Source organism: Alosa sapidissima, chromosome 24, assembly GCF_018492685.1.
Source record: "Alosa sapidissima isolate fAloSap1 chromosome 24, fAloSap1.pri, whole genome shotgun sequence".
Taxonomy (NCBI): domain Eukaryota; kingdom Metazoa; phylum Chordata; class Actinopteri; order Clupeiformes; family Clupeidae; genus Alosa; species Alosa sapidissima.
The window spans coordinates 5,770,168-5,790,013 of NC_055980.1; the positions used below are offsets into that span (position 1 = coordinate 5,770,168).

The 19,846-nt window shown below is 41.6% G+C and overlaps 1 protein-coding gene across 1 annotated transcript in view; it reads right to left on the minus strand.

The window, feature by feature from the left end:
• Positions 1-3,034, minus strand: part of LOC121700695 — a 64,501-nt gene extending 61,467 nt beyond the window's left edge. Inside the window, exons 1-6 of the mRNA XM_042083833.1 lie at positions 2,774-3,034; positions 2,317-2,405; positions 889-961; positions 654-714; positions 502-538; positions 219-358 (exon numbers count right to left, since the gene is read on the minus strand). Coding sequence (XP_041939767.1) covers positions 219-358; positions 502-538; positions 654-714; positions 889-961; positions 2,317-2,405; positions 2,774-2,798 — 425 coding nt within the window. The 5' untranslated portion in view covers positions 2,799-3,034. The remainder of the gene's footprint in view (positions 1-218; positions 359-501; positions 539-653; positions 715-888; positions 962-2,316; positions 2,406-2,773) is intronic.
• Between the last annotated feature and the right edge of the window lie 16,812 nt (positions 3,035-19,846).

The following is a 19,846-nucleotide window of genomic DNA, read 5'->3' on the forward strand; positions in this document are numbered from 1 at the left end:
ATTTACTGCAAAGGTAAACTACACACAAATTTAAATATAAGAGCTAATTTCACACAAGGATTATATTTGCGCATGATTTACAATCAGGATGCTCTACTTTAGGGATGCACTAGATGATCGATGTCATAAATATTAAATGCTTGTGTTTTGTAAAAAAAAAAAAAAAGGTTAGTCATTCCAGTGATTACTGCCCGTACTGAGGTGTGAGTTGCCCTGACCTTGCTGTTCCACATGGAATCACGTATGTGACAGGAACACCCAGAACTTTTCTAAGGGCTGGGATCAGGTAATAATGAGTCGTCCGGACCACTTTCGCAACTATGCAGGCACAAAGCTGGCTAACGTCTTCTTTGGTCCCCTGAGTAAACAAAAAAAGGCCATAAGCTATTTCATTAGCGTGTTAAAGGATAAAGCATACTACAGAGTTTGTTTTGTTCTCTACACATCATGCCATTGATGACTAATATATGCATGACATTGTGAGGATAAATGTAGTCTCACAGGCACATGTAGAGCCTCACAGACAATTCTCCAATGCCTGAAAAAAAAAGGTGGGAGAGAATTTTAGAACCCAGAACATCACTATCAGACCAGTAAAGAACATTTAGAGGGTTTTTTAGGGTTTTTTCTTCATTTTTATTATTCTCTCTTACTCTTCCGTCATGTTTTCCACGAGGTGGCGTACCATGGGGGACAAGTTCACATGATCCTGATCTGAAAAAGCAGTGGCCTCCAGCTATTTTTAACATGTATGGAAGGGCATGTAAAACCTAACTGTTTTAGCATGGGCACAGGGTGACTTGTACTGATTTGTGAGACATTTAACACAACTTTCTCTATTCTTTTTGACCATTTCTGTTGACATATTTTAATTTGGCACAGACTAACCTGCATCAATATTTGTGGTCCTCCTTGTCGAGCCACATTCAGCCCTTGGTTCCACAGAATTTGTTTTCTTTGGCTAAAACACAAAAAAATAGTCATAACCATCAAATCATTCTCAACAGTAGAAGTCTGAAGACTATGCACCAGCTGTATTGGGATACACCCAGGCGACAGTGGCCATTAGCCTACATCCAGTTCAAAATTCAATTAGCCTTCACTTAAAGAAACAGTAACAATAACAATAGAATAATAGGCAAAGAGCTAACGGAGATAGACATTTGATCTCAGACTTAGGACAACATTTCAAATCCATAAATAGCTTATATTTTAAAAAACGTAAGCCTGTAATAGCTCTTGAGTCAGACTATTCCTGAGCTTACCTCGTTTCCTTCAGACATTGTGAGGTCGGGAATAGGAAATTAGACCGCAAATAGGAAATTAGACTTATTAAAAGTAAGCCTAGTCCAAGTTATAGACCTAACATTGAGGAATTGCTATGTCGACCTGCTCAAATGAGGTTACGTTTTGTCTGAGAGTATTTCAAACAACACCACGAGAACTAGGGCCTAGGCTATTATGACCCAATGAAACAGCTGTTTTGTGTCACAATGCCCTGACCTGCCTGCAGAGAACAAACGCTAGTGAGAGCCTACCTAGGCTCTGACGCTAGTGATTTCCCCAAATAACAAAATTGTTTTAAATCGTCCTGGAATTATAAGGTTCTATATGCGTTCAAAGTAGTTCTGAGATATTGATCTTCACGTTTTAGAATTCCAGTTATAGTCTACTAATAATTGAAACAAACCTTTCCAAAAATGCATACAAATACCTCTCACCTAGGCTGTCACGGAAAAGAATATGTGTGTCCATCTCAATACTCTCGGAAATGTCCGATAGAACCGCATAATTCTAGAGGGACGATATGTTACAGCCAGCAGACTTTTAAATATTGCTTTATTTTCTTAGCAAAATTCTCCATAAGCATGATTTATCAGAGCCGTACGTACGGCTCTGTGATTTACGGTATGTGAGCGCCCTCTGCAGACCTTAGGGGGATTGTGAGGTGATGAGCGCCACTAAAATAGTTGGACAAATGTGTTGATCGTGATCATATGTACAATTGATGCATATGGGAGGTATCAGATTCCATATGAAAGACTATTTTTGTTTTGTTCTCTTTCGTTGTATCGTAAATGGTAAAGATCACCATGTTGTGGTAGCAGCTTGCTAGGCTGGTTGTAGCCTAACAGTAGCTCATGCAGACTAGCAGCTAACTCATGGTTAGTCACAAAGTCACAATGAGCTGAACGATTTCTGTCTTCGTTTAGCTACCTGGAACTCTTTTACGAACCTGTGAGACACTGTTGATTTTGTTTTCAGGTAAAGTTTTCTGCCTTCGTGTTTTTGTACTGTGTTCTGTATAATACTCACCATTACCCGTCTGCAGTAGCCGATGCTACCTGGAGCTCTTTTAGGAACCTGAGACACTGTTGATTCCTGACCGTTATCAGAATAAACGGCTGATAGCCAAATACAAGTGACAGCTTTGCATGATGTTCATTACACAACGAAAAACACTACACAATGTAGTTTTCAATGTTTCTTGCATGAACAAGCAGACTCCTAAAAGAGAGCGGCTCGGAGGCCCACAAAACCCAGACATGAGGGCCAATCTTTCTGGGATGAGGCAGGCCAACCAAACAAACATAGTGCAAACAAAAAATAAGAAAAGGGAACGTTTTTAGAGGATCTTTAGAGTTTACAGTTATTTTCTTCATTAAAGGACAGAAAAAAAGGGCAAACTGATTGTTGCTTCAAGCAGATGACTGCATCGGAGACTGTCCAGACAGGGGAAAACTGAGGCACATTAATCAATGTAAAGAGATACCTATATTCTCCAGGTACGGCAGCATGATGGAGAAGGACGCATCAGACACCTGAGGGGCCAAAGGCAGAGAGAAAGAGAGAGAGAGAGAGAGAGAGAGAGAGAGAGAGGGAATAAAAGACAGAAATTGATAGATGGTGGAAGGAGTGAGGCAAAGTATGTATGTGATCCAGATGCATCAGTAAACATCTTCGGTGCTGTGACTGCCACCAGTCATACAGGAAAACGGTAAAATGTGCAGAAGTCGATGGGACTGTTGATGACAGGTTGACTCTCCCCAGTGAGGCCAGACCCAGATAGCAAAATTCAGTTGAATCAACGTTGAAATATGGTTTGGCAGAAATGTTGAAACTACGTTGAAGCCTAACATTGATCTGATGTTGAAAGTGTCCCCTCTACTTTCTGTTGAATCAACATTGGATTTTCAACCATACTGACATTGAATCAATGGTGATTCAACTATCATCTAAATGGGAATCTACATGTACATTTCAGTTGATTTTAGGTTGAAATAATGTTACTGAATCAATATGGTTCAACCATTATCTAAAAGCTACAAAAATGTTTAACAAAAATGTTAATATATGAATCACTGAACAAAATAACAGATGAGGGTTTGTTTTTACATTCAGGTTTATTTAATTAATGTCTACACAAAACAAGTTCAACTTAATCATCATGTACTCATAAATAAGCATTTATCAGCATTGAAATTCCTTGTGCTGAAGTGTCCATTCAACTTCAAAAATAAAAAAATAAAAAATAAATACTATATAAAAATAGGATGGAGAGATGAGGAGGAAGAGGATAAAACAAAATCCAAAAAACTAAGTGCCATTATGTGGGGAATTCCAAGGACAGTTCAGCATCCTGATGACTTGCAGGTAAAAACTATCCCTGTATCTGCTGGTACGGGTCCTTATGCTCCTATCGTCTGCCTGGATGGATGGTAACTCAGTCCTTGTAATGCGCTGTGCTGATCTGACAACTCTTTGTAGCGATTTTCGATCCTGGGCAGTGCTGTTACCATACCATGTTGTTATGCCACCTGTCAGAATGCTCTCTATTGTACAGCGGTAAAAGTTGGTGAATATTTTGTAGTCCATGCCAAATTTCCTCAGACGACGCAGAAGGAAGAGCCGCTGTCTAGCTGTCTTTGTGACCACACCAATATGGTGTGTCCAGCTCAGATCCTCACTAAGGTTTATACCAAGGAATCTGAAGCTTTTGACTCTCTCCACAGCTGCACTCCCGATGTGAATGGGTGCAGAAACTTGATATTTAAATGATAAAAACAAAAGGCTGCAGCCAGGTCTCCATGTGAAGATGACACTGTGGGTGGGAAGCAGAGACAACACTCATCAGCACTCACGATGGAACTTTTTGCAGAGCAATCAGTACAACAAAACAAAACAACAATACTGGTATTTTCTTTATAAAATAGTGTTGTAGCCTAACTGTAGTGAGTGAGTAGTGAGTCCCAAAGGGAAAATGCAACAATGAACATCTTTAGTATTCTTTTTGCACTTATAATCTATAGTCAACAACCATAAGAAAGGTCATACTAAGAGTAGAGAACATAATATTGGCCTAGCCTATTGATTATGTGTATGTGTTTAATTATTGACATGCTACATTGACCTGATCCCAAACAGCTGTCTCAAAGTTATTGAGAAAATGTCATATATATTCTGTTAATGAAATGGTAACATTTTACAATAACAAATGATCATTTTATGTCTGTTACAGAGTGTACATGTGTTAACTGGGAATGTCACTGTTTGCAGGTTTTCAATTGGCAATTTAACATGCATCCATTTCCTACTGTGCCTTCTATTTTTGCCAATCATAATGTTGACGATCAGCCCTTATTATCATCTAAGAGAAATTGTTTTGGACAGCAGAAGACAGAGGCTACAGTGGATCCAGACATGCAGTGCACATAATTTAAGGCTACATTTCCACATACAACCACTGTCAACAATCAGGGACAACTGATTGACAGTCACACAGTAAAGACCTGCTAGCCTGCGCCCAGGGGCGTCACTAGACCTTATTCACTGGGGCACGTGCCTTAGTAAAAGTCTCCAGTGCCCCAGTAAAATTCTAGCGCGGCTCTAGCTGGAAACGGCATTCATGAGCGCATCTCCGTGCCTGCTTTAATCATGACCAGAGCCTGTCACTTACCAGCCAATAAAAAAAAGGAATAAAGAAAGGGGCCATAATAGCCAATCAGGAAATAGCACCTCTAGCTGGGTAAGATTGAACGCAACAACCAATGAAAATCGTTCACATGATTCTTCCGAGTGTTTCGTTGTACTGCACACACATACACTGTGGAATCCGCTGGAGCTCGTTACATCACTTTGAGCACAGAGTAAGTCGTCCCCTGTTTAATGTTACAACAAATTCACAACTTGTTTGACAGAAAAAATGACAAGTTGATGTTGCTGGATAGTGGCTGCTACAACAATTGAGGGAGAGAGTGCTGGAGGAGGAGGAGAAGATGGTCGAAGAGAGGGAGAAGAGAGGGGAGAAAGTGCACAGGCTGGGCAGTCCAGTACCAGGCAGGGGGAGGAGGAGGAGGAGAGAGACAGGCAAGAAACGGATAAGGACATGATGGGGGCTAGACGTAAAACTATTCAGAGTATGGAGGAGGATATCTGTGACCTAGGGGAGATATGTGATGGTCCAAATCAGGCTAGCCATTTATTTCATATTGCGCGCACAGTTATTATTATTATTATACATTTTTTTTAATGTATTGGGAGTTGGGGGCCTGTGCCCCAGCAAAGCTCTAGGTCTAGAATCGCCTCTGCCTGTGCCCCACCTCGATCGATACATCTACATGAAAGTTCTGAATATTGCAGGTATGATACAACAGATATTGCACTTCTCACAATGACAAACATTAAATAGATTGTGCATTCACCATTTTGATGACATCTTGATTTGCTTTGTTTGTTCTCATCTCTTTTTTTGGAAAAAAAAAGAGAGAGTGAATGGCATATGCCATAGGGTCATTCCACGTCAATTCAACCAGGGCACTTTGGTCTCAAGAAATACATGGGCAAAATGCACCATGGTTGTAAGGCAGTGTGTGTAAAGTCTTATGTGGGCCTCACTGTGAAGTGCAATATCTGCTGTAGTTTTTTCAGAACTTTCATGAAGCTGTATGGATGGAGAAGGTGTGGAACTTTTTCAATGTAAGTGTGACTGTCAATCAGTTGTCCCTAACAGTGATAGCTGTTTTCAGCCAACACATCTAATCTCTGTGTAAAACATAATATGATCATTTGTTTTGGGAAAATATATACACTATGGGTGTGTTCGAAACGGGAGACAGCTGCCTACTGCCTCCCATAGACAGTAAAAGAAATGGACGAACAGACTCTGTCGTTTTCAATGGGAGGGCACGGAGTCAAATAGAACGATTTTTCAGTTGGTCCCCCCAGTACTGCGCAGACTCACACTTAACTTTGTGACGTTAGCCATCGAACTGAATCTTGTAACTCATATGATAGATACACAGAAATTCTTCTCACACTTCCTTCGCCTTCAAAGTCATCAAAGTAAACATTTATTTATGTATTATTATTAATATCATCCTCACCAAGTCGTGTTAATGTTGAAGCTACCATACATGATCATCTTCAAAAACAGTCATGCTAAAACAAAACAAAAAAGTTATAGCCTTGAAGCTAATCTTCTTTCCACTTTTCCGACCTACGGTCAATCCATCGAAAACCTCTGAAATGATTAGTGCCATTTAAAAAAAAAAAATAGGTTTACTTTTTTATTATTATTAGGTTGCCTCTGTGTAATGCTTTACCTTAACATACGGTCGTGTATGCTAGGTTTTGCTTATGAGTTACCGTCATAGACAGTAAGGTGGACTGAGCTTCTTATCCAAACAATACGGTTATCTCCCTACGGCGCGAAAGAGAGATTACGTCAAAGCTAGCTTCCCTCCAACCGAACAAGCTAACCATTCTTCTTACAGGTAACCAACGTTACGGACGAGGTAGTGGAGTCTGTTTTGCCTTTGTAGTGTTTATGTGGATTACACAGAAGCTACAATATCGGCACAGGATATATGTTATATGAAGTTATGGTATTTCAAAAAAATCCTAAAATGAATGGCCTTCTATGGGAGTTAGCAGAGAGGTGGTCCCTCCAGCCTACGTCGATTCTTCTACTTCCGGGAATTCGCCTGCCCCCTTGCTGCCTCCCTCCCTACATAGAGAGCTGTCTCACTAGACATGACTTTGGATTAAATGTATCTTTTAAAAATGAGCGTAGTACTCTAGAATCTTTGGTTAACACTACGGTATGACGTTAGCAAAGGCCTGACGTTAAACTAAATTAGCTTACGTAAGCTAGCAGGCTAACGGTATAAATTAGTTTTACGGCCGGCAGATATATCAGACCAGACGCTATTAATGGTTACAACAATGGCATAATCAGATAGTTAATTGTTTATTTCTAAACTGTAATCTACAAATCTAAGCAAAATAAGGACACACAAATGACATTTTAAACAGATTCAGCAGCCATTACCGATGTCATCCGCCATGTTTGTTTACCTTTCACAGCTGTTTCAGACGTTGCCGCAAGGTATTATGGGTAGGAGGGAGCATGAAGTGTGCATCGATGCTGCCTTCAAAAATGACCGTTATTTGGGAATTCTAAGATATCTTAAAAGGCAGCAGAATTTGTTTTTTCGGTTTCGAACCGCACTTGCTGCCTTGCTCCCCTGTTAGATATCTTAAAAGGCAGCAACTTTACCCGTTTCAAACACACCCTATGTCACAATTCAATTTCATTAAAGGGACACCAGGCAAGCTTGATGCTTTTTCTCTACGAAACTCCCCCTCGCTCGGTCTGAAGCTTTTTTCCTTTTCTTTGCATCTTCCGTCAAGGGTTTTCGCTGCTTCTTCACAGGCTCTGCCATTATACACACGTTTGCAACAATCGCTAGAGTTTCGTTAGCCTGCCTCTGTGCTGTATGCAGGATGTAAACTGATCCTGCTTCGGTCGGCGGGTAGGATACACCGAACTTGCAAGTGGGATATTCTTCTTACAGGCAGTAGGGGCGGGCGAGAGAGTCTTCATTCGCCCTGTAATGAGTCATTTAACCATATACCAACTTACGAAGATGATTAATTAACACGAAAACGTTGCCTGGTGTTCCTTTAACAGAATGTTTACAAAATTCGAATAACTTTGAGACAGCTGTTCAGGATCAGGCAGGTTGTTGACCATGGGTTATAATATGCAGCTCTATGTACAACAACAGACACATGGTACATTTTCCAACTTTGGGACTCAAGCAGTGACACAGCCTGTTATTAACTAATAGGCCTTCACATCAAAGAAAATAGACTTGGCCTCGACATGAAATTCATTAGCTAGATAATATTGCTAATGTTTATGCTATGTGACTGCTTATTTCATGCACACAGCCATTCAAAGCGAACAAGACATGACCTCTCTGTTTCTAATGTAGGCTAAGTCCAAATTATGTTATCATTACCTTGAACTTCCCCTGGGGATCAATAAAGTATCTATCTATATATCTATCTATCATGTTGTTATCTCACAAAAAAATGCAGGTGCTGTAGCCAGTGTACAAACCTGTGTATTAACTGTAAAAAATGTGATTCAGCTCGTCTTGGATCCTGAAAAGGAGAAGAGAGAAAATCAATGTGCTGCAAATACCCCCTGTAAACAGCTGTAATAAAAAACAGTTTCTGTCAAGTAGGGAAAGTGACATTTTGAGGCCTTGATAAAGCACAAAGCGTTCTAGTATGTTGGCAGCCAGCTGCGGATTTGAATAGAGCAGCCATAGACTGTATGAGAGAAGTACCATAACTCGGGTTTACAACTTTGTCAGTATCAAGAAAAATATCACTGGACCCACACTGTTCAGACAGCGTACGAGGACCCGTCATTATTACCACCCTAATTTCTCAGAATAACATTTCTTGAATCTGCAGTAATTTGATTTGCATAGAACATATTAAAACGAATGTCTGGCTTGTCATGTTTAATTTCAAACATACCCTCCAACCCAAACTTCTCCAAAGTTGTTTTTGTGTGTGTGTGTGTGCCATTTAACATTATCACAATTAATAGAGTGTGATAGCCACCAGGAAGTTTGTAGTTTTCAGCGTCCTCATGATATTCAGACATCCCAAGTCTCCCGGAAGTTCCGGGAGTCTCCCGCATATTGATAGCGGCTCCCTGATGCCCGCAAATTAGATCAAATCTACCGGAATCTAGAGCGAGCGAGCAAGAGCGTGCACGCAAGACCAAGACTTTAAATCACGTATGCATCGGAGTTTAGCCCGCACACGACAGAGAGAGAGGGAGGGGTGGTGCGCGTGTGCCTGAAGCAAGACGCATCCTGATTGGCATGTTTTGCTAAATCAACCAATCAGTTTTCAGTGTAGTCAGGCTTTTATGTATTTTATCCTGAACGAAAATAATCAGTTCAGTGTATCTAGGAACAGGAGCGTCATGGCAGAGTCAGAGTGCCCCCCAAAAATGAACATTTAAGACCCATTTCACATCAGACCACACGATGTGTAGGCCTACCCTTGTCTCATAAGAGTAAACAATAATGATACTGTATGCTGCACTGTTTGTAACAGTGACTTATTGCCCATGGCAGGTTAAATGATTGCAAAAGACATGTTGAGGTGAGTTGAACAAATGTCATTTCATGTGCATATTATTCAGGCCTATACTAGATGGCTAGTTGCCAAGGCTACATGAAAAGACCAAACTACCAAAATCTACATATTTTATTATCAAAATTCCTATCTATAGGCCTTCCTTATTTGGTGTACTGACTAGACATTATTGAAGGGGGGGGTTCTTCGGGATACCTCCCTGAAGTGACTTTTTGCAGGTTGGGATGTCTGTGATATTATAGAAGAATATTAATAAAAAGCATTTTTTTCTTAATTTATGCTATTTAGCCTATGATTATTTGTTATAAGCCACAACAAATTGGTGTTGTCTTGCAATGAAATCAATTACTAGGCTACTACATCTTAAATTCTATCACACAAAATGGACGTTTTTGCATATAGCTATTGCCCCAATACTGTTCCTCCAGAAGAAGACCTCCAGGAAAAGCAATGCATCATAAAAAACGAACTTGTTTTTTCAGGGCAGGTGGACATAGGTCAACTTTGCACAGAAAAATAAGGTTTTTACCATCATAGTTATGCGAGACAACGCGTAAAATTCCCGTAGGTAATCATAATCATCCGATTTCTCTGCGTCTGCAACTCTCCTTTCACTATCATATGCCATTTTCCGAGAATGCTGCTGGCCGCGCTGCACTGGCTTTGCTAGGGAATACACGCGTTGCTCGTTTGTTATGTTTGTGCAATGCATCGTGCATAACGTAGTGTGAAGTTGTGTTCACTGTTCAGGAGTAGCACGAGCAGAGTGACAACGAGTCAACGGCATGCTGTTGCAAAACTGCGAGCAGACAGTGTCACTTGTAAGGAGAAGGAAAAAAATCCGTAACGTTTAATTGGACCTCAACAGCGGCGCTTTCTTCACATAATATGAGCGAGTTAACGTTAACGTGTTCAATGAACACCAACTGTTAATTGTAGCTAGCGTTAGCTACTAGCTCTGACTTTAACCACACAAACTAGCATGCCATCTTTCTTCGAAGAGTGGTAATGTGTAATGCTCCCCACACAAAAAAAAAAACTTTGAAAAAGTTTGGAGGCATCTGTTTGAAATTAAACAGGAGGAGGCGATGACTGGACCAGACATTAGCAGCTACGGCTATTTTGACTGTTCCAAATAAGTCCTTAGACGACTTAGATCGTTTTTAACTTAGATGTTTGTTTGCTTTTCTTATATGTTACACACATAACACATGCTAAAAATATTACATTCAATTGTCCACAGCACATTGTGTTTAATTTAAAATATATGAAACCCCTTCCCATCAAATGGTCTCACCTAGAGCAATGCCACCCCACCCGCCTGCACCCTGCTAAAACGGTATAACAACATAGATTCAACGTTGATCTAATGTTTGCTATATTTCTTATTAGTGGGTTTGATCCAGCAAGCCCAGGCTGCGGAGCAAGCCCACTATTGTTCTTTTTAAGTTTTCTTATTAGTGGGTTTGATCCAGCAAGCCCACTATTGTTCTTCTTAAGTTTACTTTATTAGTGGGTTTGATCCAGCAAGCCCACTATTGTTCTTAAGTTTACTTTATTTATTATTCCTTTTCACCCACTTTTTGGACAAACTACTGCTCCTAGACCGTTTGAGCTATCGACGCAGTTCGAACTCCAAAAATTCAGACCCGAACCGGTGTAACTTGCTTGTTACTTTCATGTCGCTGGCCCTTGTCGTTTTCGCGGTATTCCCGTTTTTCGGCGTTTTTGGGCCCCATTGAAATGAATGGCGGAATGTTCAAGGATTCTAATTCTGATTGTGACATCACAGCTCTAATTGTTTAAGGTGAGACACTACAGGTGAATAGGGTAAAATTTTAAAATAATAGACATCTTTTTCTTGGCCAACACCGCGCTCTCCGGATTCTTCTCTTGTTTCTTTGTGGGTGCGTAATCCAGGGAACTCATAAAAAATAGCAAATGGTCGCACTCCAAAAATCTTTTTCTTTCTTTTAATCCATTTTAGCACAGGGGTTAATTGACAAACGTTTCGGCCTGATGGCCTTCGTCAGTGTGTTTCGTCCCTATGGCTACTTCCTAGTTTTAAATAGACAAGTATATTCAATTAGTGACACCTGTCCTCATTAGCTCCGTATGAATTCAACAGGCGCTCCGACACATCAGGCCTCCCCGGCCGTTCATCAGTCAGAGCGCTTGGTGTCTCCAAAATACAACACACTCATTTACATTGTAACAACGCACCACCACATATCGTATAGTCAGACAATGATAACTACATAAGACAATAAACATATAAGTAACACTCAGAATGACACAATCACAGAAATGACGACAGATCAAAGTCTTCATTCATTCCCTCTGGTGACATAGAACGTAGGCGATACATCCAGAAAGACTCCCTCTGAAGGAGCTTTTTGTCTGTATCTCCTCCTCTGCGTGGTCTTTGTACGTGCTCTATACCAGTGCATTTCAGATCTTCTAAAGTGTGATTTTTTTCTATGAAGTGTCTTGCTACAGGTGAAGTTATATCGTTCCTACGAATGGCTGATTTATGTTCACTCAGTCTTGTTCTTAATTGTCGCGATGTTTTCCCAACATATAATAACTGGCAAGGGCATTGCAAAAGATAAATTACGTTTTTCGTAGAACAATTTATTAATGAATCTATTTTGTACAATTCTCCCGTGTGAAAGCAGCTGAACGTATTGGTTTTTAACATGTGTGGACAAGCAGCACAATTTCTGCAAGGGAAGCATCCCTTGATGAAGGAGGGCTTCCCTGTGCGGATGACGTCCGACCTAACCAATAAATTATTTAAGTTACTCGACCTTTTATGAGTGAAGAGAGGTGGTGTAGCAAATGTGTTATTCAAAGAGGTGTCTGTTGTTAGAATATGCCAATGTGTATTCACAATTGATTTGATAGGTCTTGATAATTTGTTGTATGTGAGTGCGTAGTTCACTGAAAAAGGACGTGTCTGTTTTTTTTCCTTTCTTCGATAGTAATTCTGATCTTTGCGATGATCTTACTTTCTCATAAGCTGGGGTCAACCATTCTTCAGGGTACCCCCCTTGATCGGAATCGGTTAAGCAAAGTTATTGACTGTTTTTCGAATTCGTCGTCTGTATCGCAGATGCGTCGGACCCGGTATAATTGGCTAAGCGGCAACCCTTTTTTCAGCGGCACTGGATGTCTGCACTCAACAACGTGTTTTTGTCGGTCTCTTTACGAAATACTGTGGTGGATATCCGATTGTGTTGTTTCAATATTAAAACATCTAAAAAATGTATTGACTCCAAATCCCTCTCTGATGAAAATGTGATAGTCTCTAGTCTTGAGTTCAAAAAATTTGTGAACTCCAATAGCTCGGTCTCATTACCTTTCCAAATCAAAAAACAGTCATCAATGTATCTCACCCAAAGTTTTACAAGATGTTTGAAAGGATTGTTATTGTACACAAAATCCAGTTCAAATTTCCCCATGAACAGGTTAGCATAGCTTGGTGCCAATGGGGTGCCCATGGCTGTACCCTGCAATTGTAGATAATAGTCGTTCTCAAATAGAAAGTAATTGTGGGTGAGAATGAACTCTGTTAAATCAGTGATAAAGTTCGTAGGTATGTCTAGTGGGGTTTCAAGTAAGTAGTGATTTAAAGCTTCTAGACCATCTTTATGAGGGATAGAAGTGTATAGAGAAGACACATCCAAAGTCACAAACCAATCGTGTTCATCCACATTTTGTATAGGTTGTAATCTGTTCAAAAGGTCAGTTGTGTCTTTCAAATAAGATGGTAACTTTCTAACAAGAGGTTGTAAGTAGTAATCAACAAATTCTGACACTTTCTCGGTGAGAGAATTAATCCCCGACACAATAGGACGGTATGGAGGGTCCGTCACGGATTTGTGTATTTTAGGTAACGCATACAATAATGGTGTGACTGGGTTCTTGTTAGTCAGAAACTTAGATTCTTGTTCTGTTAACCATTTCATGGCTAGCCTTTGATGTATCATGTGATCAATTCTATCTTTGTATGAGCATACAGGGTTCAGAGTCAGTTTCTTGTAACAAGTGACATCACTTAACATGTTCTTTATTTTTTGTACATATGTTGCGGTGTCTTGGATGACTATCCTGCCGCCTTTGTCCGCTTTTTGGATGATGATGGTTGCGTCTTTTTGCAGGTTCTTCAAAGCGTCCCTTTTAGAGATAGTCAGATTGTTCTTTTGTTCCCTTTCAAATGTCTTCTTTTCTTTGAGCAAACAGTCAATGTCGTGTTCCACCAGACGGCAGAACGTGTTCACTGATGGGTTTTGTATCTGGGGTGTGAATGTACTCTTGGGTTTAAATCTTGGTGCTTGTGTTATTGGATTTTGTGGAGCAGAGCCAAAAAAGCCTTTCAGCTTAATGTTTCTTAAAAATTTAAACAGTTCAATCTTAACTAAAAATGGGTTGATCTTTGGAGATGGAACAAATGATAAACCCTTCTTAAGGACGTCTTCTTGTTCAGTAGTGAGTGTTTTTTCCGATAGGTTGAACACTAGCTGTTCATTCTCTTTATTGGCTTCAATGCACTGAATATGGTTGGAAATCACTTGCCTCTTCCGCTGCCCCCTTGAGCCCCTCCTGGTGGGTCGCGTCTTTTGGTCCATGATTTGCTTCTCATGGATCGTTCGGATTCCAAAAAAGATACCGCAGAAGAGGAGGAGGATGCCATTGAAGAGATGGAAGCTGTGTGTCGCCGGCCTTGGTGACGTGGATCACGTGGAGGTCTTACTGGTCTGTTGGATAGCCATCTGTAGATGTTGTTATCTTTACATTACATTACATTACATTTGGCTGACGCTTTTTAACCAAAGCGACTAACAACATGGTAAACAGTAAGTTTTAGAACAATTCTCACAATTTTAGGACAGTTTGAAAAAACATTAGAGTACAGTAAGAATAAGTGCGTCGGTGAGTGCTGTTTTTAACAGTTACTTGTCAGTTTAAAACGGCTGGTGAGTGCTAGGATCAGTAAGACTTGTTGTAAGTGTTGCTATGAGAGTAGATGTTCTCTAAAGAGCTGGGTCTTCAGGAGTTTTTTGAAAGTGGAAAAGGATGTCCCTGCCCTTGTAGGAACTGGCAGTGTGTTCCACCAACGAGGAACAACAGATGAGAAAAGTTTGGATTGGCTTGAGCGTACCGGTGGTAGAGCTAGACGTCGTTCGTCAGAGGAGCGCAGCGGTCTGGAGGTAGTGTAAGTCTGTATGAGGGCATTCAAGTAGGTGGGAGCAGAACCGGAGACTACTTTGTAGGCAAGCGTTAGAGACTTGAATTTGATGCGGGCCACCATAGGTAGCCAGTGTAGCTGGATGAGCAGCGGGGTAACATGTGCCCTTTTGGGTTGGTTGTAGACCAGGCGCGCCGCCGCGTTCTGGATCATCTGAAGTGGTTTCACTGCGCAGGCTGGGAGACCTGTCAGGAGGGCATTGCAGTAGTCGAGTCATGAGATTACTATTGCCTGAACCAGAAGTTGGGTAGCATCTTGAGTCAAGTAAGTCCTGATTTTCCGTATGTTGTAGAGTGCAAAACGGCATGACCGGGCGACTGAGGCAACATGATCTGAGAAGTTTAGTTGGTTGTCAAGAACAACTCCTAGATTTCTTGCAGTCCTGGTCGGTGAAACAGACAGGGAGTCAAATTTGATGTTGATGTCGTGGTGTATGGTAGGTTTAGCTGGGATGACCAGCAGTTCAGTCTTTGAGAGGTTCAGCTGGAGGTGGTGTGCCTTCATCCATGTAGCTATGTCTGAAAGGCAATCCGAGATCCGTGCTGAAACCAGGGGGTCGTCAGGTGGAAAGGACAGATAGAGCTGTGTGTCGTCTGCATAGCAGTGGTATGAGAAGCCGTGCGGACGGATAATCTGTCCCAAGGAGGTGGTGTAGATAGCAAAGAGGAGGGGGCCCAGCACTGAGCCCTGGGGGACCCCTGTGGTGAGATGGTGAGGTGCGGATAGCTGACCAAGCCATGATACGTTAAACAAGCGTCCTGTGAGGTAGGATTCAAACCAGGAGAGAGCAGAACCGGAGATTCCCATGTCAGCGAGTATAGAGAGAAGGATACGGTGATTAACCGTGTCAAAGGCAGCCGATAAGTCAAGCAGAATGAGTACTGATGACCGAGCGGTCGCCCTGGCTTCTTTTAAGGCTTCTGTTACAGACAGCAGAGCCGTTTCGGTAGAGTGGCCGCTTTTGAACCCAGACTGATTTGGATCCAGAAGGTTGTTCTGTGAAAGGAAGTCAGAGACCTGTTTGGAGACTGCTCGTTCAATGCCTTTGGATAGGAAAGGCAGTAGTGAGACAGGGCGGTAGTTCTCGACTTGAGCAGGGTTGAGAGATGCTTTCTAAAGTAATGGTGTTACCCGGGCCATTTTGAACGCTGTTGGAAATGTGCCGGAGGTTGAGCACTGATGCACTGAACTGAACATCGCGAGACTTTGGGTGAGATCCAAAATGGCAGCGCACTGAACACTGACGCTTTACTGAAAACTTTATTTTTCTTCTACTAAAAACAACCACTACCTCTCTACAACTCTCATCAAAAACCGGATTATATTCTCCATCTTTTCCAACGGCAACCTCTTCATTCTGGACGTTATGTCATCTGAACCCAGCAAGAAACGCACTCGTGACTACTCAACAGAGACTGAACCAGAATCACCTACCGCTTGCGCTACTTCTACATCCATCGAGGTCAGTTTACTACAATCCATAAACAACAAACTTGCAATACTGGAACATCTGCACGCAGATATTAAGGACTTAAAAGCCAGCCTCGAATTTTCCCAATCACAGATCGACACACTCGCATTAGAAAACCGTGAACTCAAAGGAAATATTACAAACTTATCCGACCATGTTAATCAACTCACCAGCGAAAATCGGATCATGAAAGAAACAATCCTAGACCTCCAGTGCCGCAGCATGCGCGATAACCTCATTTTTTCCGGAATTCCCCTGCCAACTTCTAAAGATACACCCGACGACCCAGAGAAAGCAGTTAAAGAATTCTTGCAGTCATCTCTCAAACTACCGCCAGAAACAGTTGACAAGATTACCTTCCACCGTGTACACCGTCTCACTTCCAAAGACAATAAAAAACCTCCTCCAATTATCGCCAAGTTCGAACACTTCAAACACAAAGAACTCATCAAAAGCAAAGGAAAAGAACTGAAAGGCACTTCATTCGGACTAAACGACCAATTCCCACAAGTAATACAGGAAAGAAGAAGAGCCCTCTTGCCCATAATGAAACAACTCAGGCAAGAGGGCAAACGAGCAGCACTGTCAGTCGATAAACTGTATGTCAATGGAACTCTGTATCGCAACCCCAATATCACCACCTGGCTATAGCACATCATACCTCATGCCAACATTCATCTTGATTATAATATTGTCACCCTCAACTCTCTCTAACCCACTGCCTACTGATGCTTGGATCACCTCTCTCTTCTCTCTTCTTATGTTTCATTCCTTTTGCTCCCCCTACCCACCCATTCTCTTTTGCTCTCTCAATGTTTAATGTTATTCATGGTGTTTTGTCTATACATGTTTGCTTGTGTGTCCTGTCTGTTTTTGTTTATTATGTCTATAGGCTAAAGTCAAATTATGATCTGTATGTTTTCAATGCTAAACAGGAAATGTTCATGCTGTCACCACTCCAGAACCAAATTCCTACCTCTTTATGCTCTATATTCTTCTCAGCCCCTACCCTTTACATCTCATTCGCACACCACATTACACACCTATTCCTCCACCCCCCCTTCCCCCTCTCCTATCTAACTGACACCTGCACACACTCTCACACACACAATACCCACCTTATCAAACATTTTCATAACTGTACAATCACAACATGGTACCACTTACATTCCTGACCTGGAACATCCGTGGGATTGGATCTCAGGCAAAGAGGCTCAAAATCTTAAATCATTTGGATAGTTTAAAAGCTGACATATGTCTCCTACAAGAAACTCATCTCTCAGAATTAGACTACACCCGCATCAAATCAAGACAATTCAATCACATTTTCTCATCTCATTACAATACAAAACAAAGGGGAGTTTGCATTCTGATTAACAAAAGAATCTCATTCATCCATAACGCCACCATCACAGACCCAGAAGGACGTTTTGTCATCATAAACATCTCAATTCACAATACCCCTGTAACAATTGTTAATGTTTATGGCCCTAATACAGACAACCCAGTTTTCTTTCAGAACCTCTTCACCTCCATCTCAACTCTATCTGGCTGTCCCATCATAATTGCAGGCGACTTTAATACAGTGTTAGACCCCACATTTGACAGATCTGATCACTCTAAAAGCAAACGAATCTGGCAATCCACAAAAACAATAAAACAGTTCATGAGCGATTCTGGCCTTGGCGATTGTTGGCGGCTTCAGCACCCAGACTCCAAATGCTACTCTTTTTTCTCTCCGGTCCACCACTCCTATTCCCGTATTGATTATTTTCTAACCAGCAACTCTATAATGAAAAATATCTCTGATTCAACTATTCATCCCATAGTCATTAGCGATCATGCCCCAGTTACAATTAAATGGAACATAACGAACCAACAGCGACCAATTAGCAAATGGCGTTTTAATACATCCCTCTTACAAGACCCAAATTTCATCAGTTTTGTTGGGAGAGAGTGGGCATTCTTTCTAGAAATGAACGGCTCCCCTGAATCATCTCCTTCCCTTCTGTGGGAAACAGGAAAAGCAGTACTCAGAGGAAGAATCATCTCATATTCAGTATACAAAAAAAAGAAGGAAAAAGAACAGGAAGTAGAACTCAACAATAAAATTAAACAGTTAGAAGAAACCAATGCAAGCAACCCAACTGAAGAAACACAGGCAAAACTTAGGAAACATAAATTCAAACTCAATGAAATACTCAATAAACACACTCAATTTATGATTCACCGTCTAAGGCAGGAAAACTTCCACCATAGCAATAAATCAGGTAAATACTTAGCAAATCAAATCCAACGTAACAAAGAAAAATCAACAATCCCGGTCATAAAGAACTCAGCAGGGAAGCTAACCAGCTCACCTGAAGAAATAAATCATGTTTTTTACCAGTTTTACAATAAACTATATTCTTCAGAAATAAACCCCAACCAGGAATTCATAGACTCTTTCCTAAACAGCATCGAATTACCACAACTCAATGAGACCGAAATAAAAAACCTAGAATCACCTATAACTCCATCTACCCATGTCCTTGATTGCCTAGCCTTTCTTCCCCTCCACCCCCCACCCCACCCCACCCCCATCCCCAACACACACACTTACATCATCACTGTCATCACTTCACATACATACAGCACTCCTCTACATACTTGCTGCACACTGCCCCCCCCCCCCCCCCCATCCCCAACACACACACTTACATCATCACTGTCATCACTTCACATACATACAGCACTCCTCTACATACTTGCTGCACACTGCCCCCCCCCCCCCCCCCCACATACACAGCACATTGTCTTCAGGATCTTCTCCAACACACATCCTCTACATACTTACAGCACACTACACACACACACACAGTCACTGCTCCACTCCCGCCCACACACACATCTTCACTGTCATCACTCACATACATTACATACAGTACTCTGCTTGCAATAGTAAGTCCCTGACCCCCCCCCCCCCCCCCCTACATACACAGCACATTATTTCATCAGGAAGCTTCTCCAACACACATCCCCAACATACTTACAGCACACTGCCCCCCCCCTCAATACACAGCACATTGTCTCATGAGGAAGCTTCTCCAACACACATATTGCACACTGCCCTCTCCCCACATACACAGCACACTATCCCATCTCCCCTGTCATCCCCCCAACACACACACCAAGACCCCTGGCAGTTGGGTTAGCCCCTTGAGCCGTGGATCTGCCCAAGGTTTCTTCCTTGGTAAGGGAGTTTTTCCTTGCCCCTGTTGCTCTTGGGTGCTCCTTGTTGGTGCCCCCCACCCAATCCCAATCCTCCCCCACCTTTTTTATGCAGCCCTTGCCACTTAATCTACTAAACCCCTCTTCTACTGCACTTTTTACCCCCCCCCATTAATGCACAAATAGGCTGACACCAGACATAATTTCACTGCATTTCTTACTTCCAGTAACTATATGCATGTGACAATAAACTTCCTTGTATCCTTGTATCCTTGTAACTCAACAAGAACTGTTTGATGCTCTGAAACAGATGCCCGATAATAAAGCACCAGGTCCGGATGGCTTTCCTGCTGAGTTCTACAAACAATTTTGGACCATCTTAGCTCCACTTTTCATCAGAATGATTAATGAATCAAAACAGAAAGGACGTCTTCCAACTAGTTCCA